This window comes from Populus nigra, chromosome 6 (assembly GCF_951802175.1).
Source record: "Populus nigra chromosome 6, ddPopNigr1.1, whole genome shotgun sequence".
In the NCBI taxonomy this organism is placed as follows: domain Eukaryota; kingdom Viridiplantae; phylum Streptophyta; class Magnoliopsida; order Malpighiales; family Salicaceae; genus Populus; species Populus nigra.
Genome location: NC_084857.1, coordinates 5,956,057 through 5,970,561, shown reverse-complemented (window position 1 = coordinate 5,970,561; position 14,505 = coordinate 5,956,057). Strand labels below are relative to the sequence as shown.

The window sequence follows — 14,505 nt, the reverse complement described above, 5'->3', positions numbered from 1 at the left end:
CCGTGTCTCTCTACGCAGCCAAAGTGTGGGCCAGCCCTAGGTGCTCCGCACGAACCATTTGCCGTTGGCCATCAATATTCGCAACTGAAAACAATGATATCAGTTTGACAACTTGCATGCCGTCAGCAGAACAGATAGTTGAGGCGGAGAAGCCAGCCCCATTTTTCACACCTCAATGCAGGACCTTGCCACCTTTTTATCAAAACTCGTTTTCAACGCATAAAGACAGTTTATTTATCAACACGAAACCTATATACAGATATTAAAAAAGAGTCATTTCATAAAATAAAAGCATAATTAAAATATAGTGTTAACATGGAGACGTGTTGAGATTTAAGAGGAGATTGTCATTAGGATAATTCAATTAGATTCTGAAAACACAGGGATTAATTGGGTGAATTTATAAAAATACAAGAATTAATCGATCACAATTAAAAGACAAGAGTGTGAATGAATAATTAATAAATTGCCCACCCTAAATCAAGCAAAGTACGATACAAGGAGAGGAGGACCACAGGATATAAAGAATGCTTTGTGTGGCAGTTACCTAAGTGCATGATTCTTTTCTATTTATCAATTACCTCATGGTAAACAATTATTGCTATTTATTGTCATTTAATGTTTATCTGAGAGTCTGGTTTTTTTATTTAAAATTATTTTTTTAATATATTAATATTAAAAAATATATATTATTTTTATATATTTCTAAATAAAAATACATTAAAAATCAACCAACTACATCAACTATCCAGATTGATTTTCTCAGCGGCCTGGCGCGGACAACTTGTCACAAAATAGCTAATCTTGTGGAACAAGAAATGGAGATTGCAGAATATATTTTATTTATTTATTTTTAGTTTAGTGTGGATGTTCGGGTCAGCTTGCACACATCTCAACTAATTTTATAGGTCCTGAAGTTAATAATCATGTAAATTTTTAATAATTATTATATAAATAATTACAGGGATTCGAATATGTATCAAAGAGAAATCAAATCTCCTCTTGATCCCTAATTACAGCTATATATTCTTGCATTCATGGTCCGTGGTTTTTCTTGTTCGGGCAAGCAGAGAGCTCTTAGCCAACTGATCACCCATCATGACTCCACTGTGTGTTGACTTCTGGGTGAGGGTTCACACTTGCAATGATCTTTATTTGTGTGGTTTGGACTTTTTGAACATCGGACATGGCATTATAAATTTGACCAATGCACTTGCTGGCACGGCACAAACGTTGTCTTAAGATTCGCTGGAAGTCATGACAAACTATCCCCGAAGCGGACAAACATTTTAGGAGAACTGTTTTTGCAGGAGCCACAAGTTGTGACATGTGTTAATGAGAAATTGGGGGATAAGATTTCCGTGCTCCCTCCTTGATCTTGACGTCTCAGGACAAAGAAGCTTTGATTTGAAATGAAAGAGTTGTTTTTTTGGGATCAAGCAAATGCCGGTGGCTTCAGGAAGAGCACCGAGGAATTCCTAGTGAGTTTTCGGAGGAGCTCCCTGCCAAGGTACACAATATCCACGGCTTTGTTCTTTCTTGCGAGCCAACAACTTCACTGCACCGGACAACTAATTAATTACGTATATTATATAGTAATAAGTATACATAGAAACTATATTATATCCAGCAACATTTCTACTAAAAAAAATTAAAGTATGTAAAAACCAACTCTCTGGACGAGAGAATACTCTGAGTTCTAAACCAAAAGTATTATATGAAAAATCCTCTTTAATCAGGTGTTAATTATAATTTCTTGATATAATTTATTTAGGCAATATTGCTTTATTTTTATTTTCTAGAAAAAGGAGAGGATAATTAATATATGTTGCGAGTTAAAGCTATGATGGAATTTAATAACAGCCACGATGCTGGAAATTAAAGGGAGAAATCATAGAGTAGTAATTCTACTGCATTGCTTCACGTACAATCTCCCTCGGCAATTACAAAAATGATGGAATTTCCCTTAAAACAAGATAATTAGACAACGGATAAAGGTGGGAACTAAGCTAAGCTAACAATCATGGCGATGGATTCCGTGGTCCAATCACATCTAGCCACGTGGCTTCTCCAAGGGGAAATACCAAACAGAACATAACCCACATAATAGCAGTATCCCCAGGTCCATTATTACCGCCACCTGCTATAAATCTAGTGGCACTAGCATAACATGCATGGTAATTGCTCCGGCTCGTTTAAGACTCTCTTCTAAGATTTAATTAAACAAGAAACCTCCGAGCATTATCCTCCAGTTGGCAATCTTGTCAATCCACTGGTCGACGGGGACAAAATAGTGATTTCCCAAACACTCCAGAAAAGATTTCAAGAATTATTAAAAAAAGAAGAAGAAAGAAATCGATGCCTGTCTAACTACAAGTCAATCCCAAATCCATAAAATGAATCACAAACCAGTCCCCGATCATTTGTTCGTAACATATTGACCCTATTGCTGTACCTGCAAGGTCTGTTCATGAGATTTCAATATCTTTTTTAAATGCAAGACTCTGTTTTTTCATGGAGTTGAATTGTATGGAGCATGGAAATTTAAAACATTTTGGATCGCATGTTATGCTTTTTAGTATCCAATATTATTTAAAACATCACAGAGGAGCTTGAGCTCCCACCTGGGTCATGATGATGGAAGGTTTTGCAAAATCTAGAAGGGTGGATTCATGATTCATCACATAGATTGGGGACTAATATGTAGTTATCCATAAAAATAAGGACAGAGAGACGTCCTTCCTCTTTGCTTTATCGATTTCTTCTTCTCCTCCTCGTCGCATCAGCTGCGTGGACTTTTTTTCCTCTTATTTCCAGATCCACCAAAAAGCCGAAGAAACAAGCACCAGACCAAAACTAACAAACTGGACACCAGAACAGACACACAGAAAACAAGACTGAGATCAAATGACCGAAAATGGAAAGGAGCATCAGCAGCCAAAACAGCAACAACCATCATCACCTTCCAAATCATTGTCTTCCCGCCCGACCACCATAACACTCCCTCCACGTTCCTTCACCGAAACATTCTTTTCCAGTGGGGCCCCTGGTACCTTGGGCTTCAGTCCAGGCCCTATGACTCTCCTCTCAAGTTTCTTCTCTGACTCCGACGACTGTAAGTCCTTCTCTCAGCTTCTCGCCGGCGCCATAGCCTCCCCTAATTTCAAACCTCCCGATGACAAGAGCTCTGCCGGTGACTTTAGCAGTTCATCGAGCTTGTCCATCGTCCCTCCCCCGCCGATGTTCTCGATGCCGCTGGGGCTTAGTCCGGTGTCTCTTCCTGATTCACCGGGGTTCGGACTCTTTTCTCCTCAGGTAATCAAGTGCTCATATACTGATTGCATCAGCTGTTTATTAACTCTCTTTTTTTGTACTTTATTTTTGCCCGAGAAAGTTTTTGTCTTTTTTGCTTCTTTTTTTTTTTAAATTTCAATTTGATTACTGAGAAAGGAATAAAAAACTATACATTTCAAACATTGCTACTAATCATCAATGAAATGAGAGAACTCTTTATTTATTTATCATTTATCTTCCACCTTTCTTTTTCTCTTTTTTTTCAGAAATGTGTTTGCTTATTTGACCTGGATTACTTTCCATGAGGATTTTAAGCAGAAGGAATGCTAAATGTTTAGCCTCTAAATGATTTAGTTTCTAGCAGTTTCAATTGTTGACACCTACTAGAACTAAAATTGCATTGTGGTAAAGCTCTGTGTGTGTGTGTGTGTGTGTGTGTTTTATTTCCTTTCCCTCTCTGTGATTAATATGCCTCTGCTTAAAATTGAATGCCTGTAGTTCTTTTTTCTATCTATTCCGGTGTTCTTATGGTTTTTGAGATGTTTTTAGGGCTTTGGAATGACACACCAGCAGGCGCTAGCACAGGTCACGGCTCAGGCTGCGCAAGCCAATTCAATTATGCATGTTCAACCGGAACATTCGACACCGGCAATGTCTTCGACCTTTACGAGCACACAAGGGGCACACCAGCAGCAGCAGAAGGCACGCTCAGTCGCGGATTCTAGAGTGAAAATACAGGAACTCTCGGACTTCTCTCGGTCTGATCAGAGATCTGAATCTTCTTCGCTGGCTGTTGATAAGCCTGCTAATGATGGATACAACTGGAGGAAATATGGGCAGAAACAAGTGAAAGGAAGTGAGTATCCTAGAAGTTATTATAAATGTACACATCCTAATTGTCCTGTCAAGAAAAAAGTTGAGCGATCTCTTGATGGTCAAGTAACTGAAATTATCTACAAGGGGCAGCACAATCATCAGCCACCGCAATCCAATAAGCGTGGAAAGGATGCCGGAGGCTTAAATGGCAATTCAAACAGTCACGGGAATTCTGAATTAGATTCCCGATTTCAAAGTGGAAATGTCAGCAAAGAGATAGATAGGAAGGATCAGGAATCCAGTCAAGCTACACCTGAACATGTATCTGGGATGAGTGATAGTGAGGAAGTTGGTGATACTGAAGCTGGTGGTGAAGTTGATGAAGACGAGCCTGATCCTAAGAGAAGGTACTTTTGTGCAAGCAGATCTTAGAGTGGTCTTACTTGCCGGCTAAGATTGATAGTCTATCTTGTATATCTAATGGAATCTCTCATGTCATGTGCAGAAGTACAGAGGCTAGAGTGACAGAGCCAGCTTCTTCACACAGGACTGTAACGGAGCCCAGAATCATTGTGCAGACAACCAGTGAAGTTGATCTCTTAGATGATGGCTATAGATGGCGCAAGTATGGGCAGAAAGTTGTCAAAGGCAATCCTTATCCAAGGTGGTTTTCCCTACTCCATAGGCTGTAGTTTGTATTGGACACGACAAACCTAAAAATCCTTATCTTTGGTCATATTATTGGTTATCGTGCTGGTTTACTTGCGCACTTTGGCTATTTGCTGTTTTTAGATTTTCACTTAGATGCAGTGCAGGCATAAGCTCGTGGTTCTTGAAGAGCTTCTAACAGTGGAAGGGTAAAAATTAAACAAAAGGTAGAATAAATGTTATTCCTTGTTAAGATCACTTCATCATTGTGGTGACAGGTTTATTGGACTTATAAAAGGGATAAATAGTTTTTCTTGGGATTACCTTTGGAAGTTGTTAAAATGTGAAATGTGCTATATAGCTGTTTATTCATGGATAGTGATCCATGGGCTGCAGCCTTAGTAGCTTTGTTGGCCAAAGATGGTTGCTGTAAATTGGTGTAAAAAACATGTAAGAAGGTCATGAATGTGCAAATGGTTAGACAACAATGAGCTGCATCCTATTTTGATGCTGAAATGTGCTGCTGGTATAATTGCTGAACTCTTAAGTAATTGTTTATTCTGGAAATGGACAGCGTGTCTTCATTTCTCAATGTCTGGTTTCTACCTCTAAATGTGTGCGGCACTTGCTTTTTGGATGTCTATTGAGTGTCTTCAACCCACCTTTTCCTTTTGTCTTCTTTTTTGTACAATCTACAGGAGCTACTATAAATGCACAACCGCAGGATGCAAAGTTCGTAAACATGTCGAGAGGGCTGCAGCAGACCCAAAAGCTGTCATAACAACCTATGAGGGCAAACATAATCACGATGTACCAGCAGCTAAAAATAGCAGCCACAACACGGTCAATAGTAATGCATCTCAGCTGAAACCACAAACTCTGGAGAAGCATGCATCAAACAACAGCAACAGTCAGCCTGCAGCACGTCTACGGTTAAAAGAAGAGCAGATAACATAGCTTATCTGACTTGGTATCATAGGAGGAAGATAACAACAAACGTTTACAATGAACCGGGGAATGGCTGTAACTTATCTTTTCTTGGAGGCCATTACTTTGATGAATGCCCCCCATGTAACCATCTGCCCGATATACAAAGGATGAAGCAATACCAAAAGAGACGGAGAAAAAATTATGAAGCAAGCTTTCTTATTGTATGTCAAGCAGTTCACCGGACACAAACTTCCTTGAAAATATATTCTGTGCATTCTTTTGTATATGGAAATATGAAATTAATGTTTCATATAATTGTTTACCACTTTCAGCATTTGGAATTTCATGTTTGACAGTGACAACACCGCACTTTTCTACTTTTATGTTGATGTTCATTATTTGAAAGTAATGCCAATGAATTCCTTTTCTGCTGGTTTAGCTTGATGTTTTCACAAAGTTTGGTCCGTCCCAAAACTGATCTTGAAGCTAGTTCAAATTTGCAGTAGCGTCGAATCAATGTGACACGCAAGGGAGCTGTTGTTTGTTATTCAACTTTGATAATTGGGAAGAAACAATTTTAACAACCTTGGAACTGAAACGGAGATCGCAAATACACGAGAGGGAAAAGGAGGATATGTGACAATAACATCTTAAATCTAGAAATTCGCAGCAGTTTTGGAAAACTTTCGGTGAAATGTAACGTGGATGTATAATGGTGTCTCAATGAAGTCAAGGTGATTTGACTGGGAATAAGTTAATGCATTAATGAAGAACAATATCAAATTATTGGCAAATTCGATTTCCATTACCTTATAACATAAAATCCAAGGCACCCATGTTTTAAATCTTCAAATTGGCTTGTGCAGGCATCTGATAGTCATATTTCTGTCGCAGCTTTGTTTACCTAAGAAGAAAATTTGCTCGGTTGTTACAACCTTCTTTCTTCGAGTAAACAGATTTTCAACATGGCTTCTCCGATTGGAAATGATCCATGAGGTAGGTTATCTGCTCACTGAACCAAATTTATCTCTTAGACATCCTTCGACAAGACATTATCACATGCATGATCTTTAAGTGCTGGTTCTCATCAACTTTATCATCGTGGTGAAAAAAAACAAATGGTGGTGGGAAAGGAATACAAAAAAACGATTTTTCATTTTCTTGTGGTTGATACAGATCAAGGAATCTACAAAATGTGCTTATAGATTGTTTCTTTTGCCGGAATCATCCCCTTGGTGCCTATTCAAATTAATCATCCCGAGTAACAACAGTTGGTATTTGGCCATGATTTACCAAATCTATCTTGTTCAAGCGCACACAGCACAGCACTTGCTCTGGCAGTTCCTCTTGTTTTTGTGCCTGGCAAGATTATTGCAAAAAAGCACTTAAACAAACAGGAGAAAACAAAGGAAGTTCACGAGAGAATAAAAATCAACAATTCTTGCAGGAACACAAATGAGGTTTTGGCATATGACCAACAAATGACGCTTATGTTTGTCTAAAAATAGCGTGTAAAATCAGTAGATGCTAGCACGGGGAGGAGATTAACTCCATCAATGTGCTTGATCAAAATCAGGGCAAAACCCCCTCTTCTTCTCTCTTATTTTTAATATGTTTAAATTAAAAAATATAATTTAGTTTCACTGAGAAAACAAATTAATTTCTGATGAAACCAATTTGCTTACAAAATGATACGTTGCAAGGTCTCTGTACCTGAATAGTCAGACCCACATTAGCTCTCCCATGCTTCAAGCGATCTCTGAATGCTTCAAGTCCTTTCCTAGATATGTAACTGAACCGATGTATATCCAGGTCAATCTCAAAGTAATTAGGTCCCTGCAAGATAGAAGCTTAGGCAACTTTCCTAAAATGCTAAACACCAAAACCAATTACGCGCCTTCTCCATGTTTTTCATTTTTTTTTATATAAAAGGGGAAGCCACGAGAAAAAAAAAAGAAACCCTTATACTAGTATGTTAGAGAATTATATAAATCATATCTTGATATCTCAATTAACAGTTTAAGTTATTGGATTGAGATGATTCTTTATAATAGTATTAGAGAAAGAGTGTGTTAGAGAATTATATAAATCATATTTTGAAACCTCACTTAATAGCTTAAGTTATCGAGCAAATACAGCCAGTGCAAGTTTAAAAGATTTTCAATTGAGAAAATGTATTAGAAAATTATATAAATTATATCTTGAAGATCACCTACCAATTTAAGTTATTGGTCAGCTGAGGATTATACATGATCCAAAAGGCCAAAACATGCCAAAACTGCATGATCCTGATTCTCCCCATTATCTCAACTTACTAAATAAAGTGCGGAAGTTTGTATCGAATGAAATTAGTATTGCTAGACTAAACATTGATAGAACAAATGTGATTCGTAGACAAAAAGTTTCTCCTTACCTTAAAGAATTCATGTTGAGGGCGTGAAAGCACTGGCTTGTCATTATAACTTTGAATAAGCTTCCTTTCTGCAGAACTCAACTGCAATTCCTCTGGATTAACTAGCCCCACCAGAATTTTCAGCCTCTCTCTGAAAGGAACTGTGCACTCTTTTGCAAAGCCTTTAACCTTTTCCATATCATCCTCAACAAGTCTCTGGGTAGGATGCAATAAGATTCATCAACTAAAATATTTCACAAGGTGGGGAAAGATTGCATCCAAGCATTTTGCCATGGTATAAAAAAGCAATGGAACAAGGAAGACTAGATGATGTCAAGCACAGATCAGCATATGAAATTGCATGAAATATTATTTCAGGAAATACCTTGATGCTGTCTTGAAAACAAGGTGAAATCTGTTTGTTGAAATTCTCAGATAGTTTAAAATATACTACAAGGCTCATGCCTTCTCCATCCGAATCACAATTGAACATTGAAACAGGATAAGTGGGAAGCTGCAACATGAAAACCCATAATAAGAAAATTATGTTCCATCACTTGGAAGTGAACCTAGTAATTCATATGAAGAAAAGAGCACAACAGTCCAATTATTTGAACCCCAAGAATCAACTCAAGGGAATTGAGATCACAACCATGTCGCTCCCAGCCAAAGTTCTTATAAAGGAATTCCCAGGGAACTCACCATCAATTCATTAAACAAAATAAAACTAGCAGATTCACTTAAAAAGTTGCTGTAAACAACAAGCACGGGTCCTGTCACAATTCATATGTGGAAATGAATAAAAACTGTCGAACAGTTCATCAGATAATATCCAGAACCTCATTAAATATACACAAACAACTCTGCGCAATCAAAATTGTGTGTGTGAGTGAGTGAGAGAGAGGACCTGCATATTAATGATCAGCAGCGGCGGTACTTTCTCATGCGCTTGCAAATTAGGAAGTTCAAGATGCTGAGCAATGTGATTTATCTTCCGTGGGCATGCAAATAAATCTACGCCAATTGGTACATATGGACTGTAGTCCGGAGCAGCGCACTTCTGCTTATCTCTGCATGATTATATATTAATGTTTAGACAGTTCAACTCCCTTGAAAGTATATGAGAAAAAACAAATTATATTATTGACTAATAGTCGCAGGTATGCACAAATAACTAATATCATAAGCTAGTGAACATCATGCCTGAAAAAAGTCTCGCCTCGGAGCTTAAAAACTGAAGGTGAAATCTCAGACCAGCATCCAGCAGTTGGCTTCTCTCCTTTTGAACGTGGAATCAGAAATCCTGCTCTTGGGCGATACAGTAATCTCTCGGCTGCACCAGTTCACGCACTCATTCATTATTAATAAGCAAAAATGTATCTAAATCATTAAAAACAAAACTGGAATTAACATTTCCCCTTTTCTTTGCTAAGGTTCAATTCAAAGCTTATATAACTGGAATAAACTCGTTAAATAGCATAACATGTGTTCATCAAATGAATCGTAGTTGTATAAAGTTTCAGGGGGTTTTGCATATCATGTGTGGCAATGGGAATTCGCACCAAGGCAATGTCATGTCTTACAGGCAATCCTAATACTTCTGGGATATAAATGTGTCTCTCTGAGATCTTATAAAGACTACAATCTGTACTCACAGAATTCTGTTGTTTCCTCTCCATCGCAAGATTTCCTCTTTAATGATAGCATAATTACTTTTGATTTCCTTCTACATTCTTGAGTTTTCTCTGCCAAGTCATGCATGCCCTCTTTGAGACCTTTAAAATTTCCACAAGGATCATCTAAAGCTTTCTTTATCTTACTAGAAACCTCGTCGCCCTTTGGACCTCCTCCATCCATTTTCAGGTAGCTTTCATAGAAGCCCTCATACTTGCACCCAGCATCTACAAAGCATGATGCAGCTCCATATTGAAGCATTTGAGTGTTTTGTTTATGTCCAGTTGCATTACCAACAGGAGGAAAACAATCTGAACAGGCAAAAAAACAATATCAGCACTGACTACCAATTGAAGAGTCACAATTTCAATAAATTTATGTGTATCACCTCCATGCACACTGATGAAGTCATCATCCGAATCTGAATCTATAATACTAAGAGAGTCAAACCATACTTCCTCCTGACATATTCCTGCAGAAAATTGAAATTTTATAGTCAGAAAACTGTTCAAGAAGTGTCAGCCCCAGGCTTAAAAATCAATGGATGGAAAGGACATACCATTTGCATCAATTTGACTATGGTTCCATTGTAGCTGGGTGAGATGGAATGTCTTATTAGAAACTTCAGATCTCTTGCAGGTAGTTGCAGCACCCTTCTCAAAGTCAAGATGAACAAACTCTCTAAGAGCAAAATCACTAATTCCAGCATCACTAAGCCGTTGAATAGGGGAATCAGCAATACAAGTGGAACTCTTTCCACTACTTTTGGAAGATTTACGCATGTGTTTCCTAGTTGTTCTTATTCTTTCATTGTTTGTTGAGACACAGCCACCCATTATGACAGAAAGCTTTCAGCAAACCTCAGCCAGTAGATGTTTAATCATATGAGAAGACAAAGGCACCAAGCAGGTAAACTTGTTGCAAATGATGAGCCTGCGAAATTCCAACCGAACAAAAAATGAAATATCAAAAAAATAGAAAAGCAGAAGCTTTCAATGGTAACAAGAACTCCAGCAACAAACAACATCTGCATCCAGACCATCTTTACCCCAACGAAAATAAGCCAAATTCTCTATATTAGCTTACTCTATATGCCGATAAATTCATGCGAAGCATAGCAAGAAAGAAAGTAAATTCATGAAAATCTTTGGTGCTGCATTGAAATTTAAAATGAAGTTCTATGATAGACCTTTCCGTATAGAATTGAATTAACAATTTTCCACATCATAGTTGCTCCGTAAAAACACAGGGAAGGGACAAGCAGAGACCATTGCTTAAATAAGGTGTGGAGAGCTAAAGTTAGAATGATGTTTCATCAAGTTTATCAATTTTCATTGCATCAAAACGAAAAAAATAATTTTTAGCTTTTCACATCAAGTACACACCTTTGACCTCAAATTGCTTTCCAGAGAGAAGGCAGCCTGCCTCCCAGAGTAGCTTCCAGGAAAAAAGCTGCCTTCCGGTTAAGAAAATTTAATCCTGCGATGAGATTATTGAATATTGAAGTGTCACCAAATTTACACCGCCTAACCCCACCACTGAAAAATACCTGAAGAAAAAGAGGGAATAAAAATCCATTTTACTTGAAGAGCACTCACAAGTCACAACACCATCAATTTGAATCCTCCTAATTCTGATCAAAACAGCATGATCACTATCCAACAAACAAACTCATGGAAGAAAAACAGAAACAACTTGGTTGATTTTGTGGTAAAATTTCTACCTTTTTTCTCTAAAGAAATCCTCTAGACTCAAACTTCGTGCATTAAAGAGAGAACAAACAAATCCTAAATACAAGATATGAGAAGGGATTGTTATGAGTTCACATCAAAGAAGATAGTAGCAGACAAACAAATCCAGATAATTTTGATGGCTAAGCATCCACTAAACAAAACCAACAAGAAACAAGTTCTTTTTTTCCCTTTTTGTTTTAAAACAAGTCCTTATCAAAGAGAACAAAAAACAAGTAGAAGTTAGAAATGTGCAACGTTGACATTAAAAAAAACACTAAATGCTAAGTCATTTAGGTATCGAAAACAATATAGCAATCAAACTTGAATTAAGGAATGTACAAGGGGAAATGCAATTGAAAAATAAATTTTAAAAAAAAAAGTACTAATTTGAATACCCGAGACAATCTTGACTCTTTGAGGACAAAAACTCCAACAACTCCACCCCCACCAAAACAAAAAAAGCTGAAACCATAACCGAGTCAAGAATATGATTAAACTAAAAAGGAAAAATAACGCAATGATTAAGCATAGAGAGAAAGAAGATCGTATAAAACTACTCCACCATGGACATGCGTTTATTCAAGAAAAGGAAACGAGGGGGGTTGCTGCCAATGTTGTTACAATTTACAAAGCAAAGCCATGTAAATAAAGAAAACGAGAAAGAAAAAACTGGGAAACATAGACGGTGAAGAGCAGAAAAACAGGGAAAAGTGAAACAAGAAGAATATTTGACATTGTAATTAAGGAAAGTGAAAAGTAGTACCCGGCCGTGAGGAATATTTTCCGGCATGCATGAAAGAAAACCCGAGTCAGCAAACTCGGATTTTCCTCGCTGAATCAATCTCTCTGTATGTGAATCCGTACGTGACACCACGAGGAGTCTAGTGTAATGACGATAATATAATATTGTAATATTTGTCCAGCAAAATGTAGGCAGGCAGATTTGCGTTTTCTTCGGATCCCATTTTTATGAATTTCTTCCTTCTTTTGATTGGCTGCTTATCCCTCTCCTTTTAAACCTCCCTCCCCTCTCCCTCTCTGTCTATAATCTATATGTCTCGTTCTATCTTCTTTTTTCTTTAAAATAAAATAAAAGTTATTTTTAGTTTAAACTTTAAACTCTGTGTATTACAGTTTTCCATGTTTTCTCGCCCGACATTTCGCGGCAAATCAATTTATGACAGTGCTCCCTCTGCCCCGCTTTGTCTTCCTCGCACGTGTTTTCATTCAATGCAGGCTACTTTCAAACATCTCTCACACGCACTACTGTAGTATTATTAATTTTACATTCAAATTAATCTTTACATCAATTTTATCATTAAATTATTTTATACTTTAATTAATAATTTATGTTAAAATACATAATTAAGAGTTAAGTTTTCTTGTAAAATAATGTTATTTATTAAGAAAAAAACATAATTCTTCCCAACATGGACATGAGAATGGGAATATTGGGCCATGAACATATCCCGTCCGGATTATATAGAAATAATACCTGTAATTTTTTAAAAAAATTTCTATTGTCTTTTTTGAATGGATGATTTTTCAAATAGATTCAATATTGATGTATATTTATATTTTACTACGTGTTATCGAAATTGTGATGAGATTTAATATTTATACAAACTTTCGTACGTATTGATGAATGTATCTTGTATTAACTTTTAAATATTTTTTGGTAGCTATAAATATATTTATAATTATGAACAGAGAAAATCTCCAGAACTACCTCGAATCCAATGAAATAACGTGATATTAATTAACGTCGCCCTGATTAAAGGGCGGAATGAAACGAGGCAAGAATGGTAACATAACCATATATTCACGAACACGAGAACGTGCATGGACTTGATTAGGGAATTTCCATTTTATTAGTGCGAGGTTAGCATTTACCAACGAGGAGATCCTCATGATAGATTGAAGTCGGGCCAGCATCGCATTTCAGATTCAGTTGCCTGTTTCATAAATGGCTACATGCATGGTTTCGCTACAGGGAAGGGGTCTGGCTAAGAAATAAATCAAATTGTTTAAATTAAAAAAATTATATTCGTCTTGAATTTTAGTAATTCATCATTATGCTGTCTGTGTTTTCCATGTTATGGCTCCTTGAATCATTACTAGTGGTTTTCAAGCATGATAATTTATAAAGCAGATAATGAGATGACAGAATTGTGACAGTCTAACATTTAAGCAAAAACTTCATTGGCCAAGTTAGCACTCTACTCTTCCTTTCACAGGCCCAGGGCGCTAGCAGCCTATGTTTCGCCCTTTTTATTTTATTTTTTAATGTATTTAGGTTATATATATATATATATATATAACCTAGTTGAATTGATAATCCTAATCATAGAAATTATACTCTTCCTTCCTCAGGCTCTATAACGTGTGCATGTTTTTTTCCAAATAATCATGATATGGATGCATGCTATTTATTTTTGAAAAACAAATAGAAATCCTGAATTCAAGGCACTGCTCGTGTCAAGATAGCGTTTTATTACCTCTCCAGTTCTCGTCACCCCCCCACGAGATAAGCTTTGACGTCCATGATCACTCTAATGTTTTGGAGCTAATTTAAGGAAATTGACCTCGTATTCAAAAGGGTGTCCTCTGATTATAATTATCGGGGTTGAAAACCTCACTTCATGGCAAAAAAAATAAAAATATTCATGAATTCTTTAATTAATTCGGCTATGAATATTTGTTTTTGACTGGATTGGATTGGAACTGAACAGACTCAATGAGAATTATTCTATGGATATCACATGAAAGTAAGAACAAAATACTTTTGGCGAGAGCCGTGATATAATTCATATTCAACGCACAAAAAATGCTTCTGTACACGTCAACTAGCTACCCCTGAAATAATTCGGCGTAGAAATCTGGTATTTAGGCCTGCCAAATTAAGAGGGAAGAGCATTATTGATTGCTTAACCATTCATTAAGCTATCGGGGCCTTAATTAAATATTTGTGTATGAAACTTGATGGTGGATGTTGCCAAATTTCTTCTTAGAAATTTT

The 14,505-nt window shown here is 36.9% G+C and overlaps 2 protein-coding genes across 7 annotated transcripts; one reads left to right on the top strand and one right to left on the bottom strand.

Moving 5' to 3' along the window:
• The first annotated feature begins 2,749 nt into the window (after positions 1-2,749).
• Positions 2,750-6,126, top strand: LOC133697646 (probable WRKY transcription factor 4). Its single transcript, XM_062120354.1, has 4 exons — positions 2,750-3,315; positions 3,844-4,517; positions 4,616-4,774; positions 5,457-6,126. Exons 1-4 carry the CDS (start codon positions 2,908-2,910, stop codon positions 5,713-5,715), a joined length of 1,500 nt encoding a protein of 499 aa, XP_061976338.1. The 5' UTR covers positions 2,750-2,907; the 3' UTR covers positions 5,716-6,126.
• Positions 6,127-6,752: 626 nt separating this feature from the next.
• LOC133696511 (uncharacterized) lies at positions 6,753-12,510 on the bottom strand. 6 transcript variants are annotated; one of them, XM_062118717.1, is made up of 12 exons: positions 12,251-12,510; positions 11,883-11,949; positions 11,140-11,303; positions 10,314-10,687; positions 10,143-10,226; positions 9,736-10,065; positions 9,284-9,413; positions 8,988-9,150; positions 8,466-8,594; positions 8,102-8,296; positions 7,402-7,524; positions 6,753-7,047 (listed from the first exon to the last, which is right to left on the bottom strand). In XM_062118717.1, the coding sequence occupies exons 4-12, from the start codon at positions 10,588-10,590 to the stop codon at positions 6,937-6,939; spliced, it is 1,542 nt and encodes a 513-aa protein (XP_061974701.1). In that variant the 5' UTR covers positions 10,591-10,687; positions 11,140-11,303; positions 11,883-11,949; positions 12,251-12,510; the 3' UTR covers positions 6,753-6,936. The 6 variants fall into 6 exon arrangements, with proteins under 6 accessions (XP_061974701.1, XP_061974700.1, XP_061974704.1 ...); XM_062118716.1 differs by lacking the exon at positions 11,883-11,949; XM_062118720.1 differs by lacking the exons at positions 11,883-11,949; positions 12,251-12,510 and adding an exon at positions 11,478-11,833 and having other exon boundaries at positions 9,901-10,065.
• Positions 12,511-14,505: the final 1,995 nt, after the last annotated feature.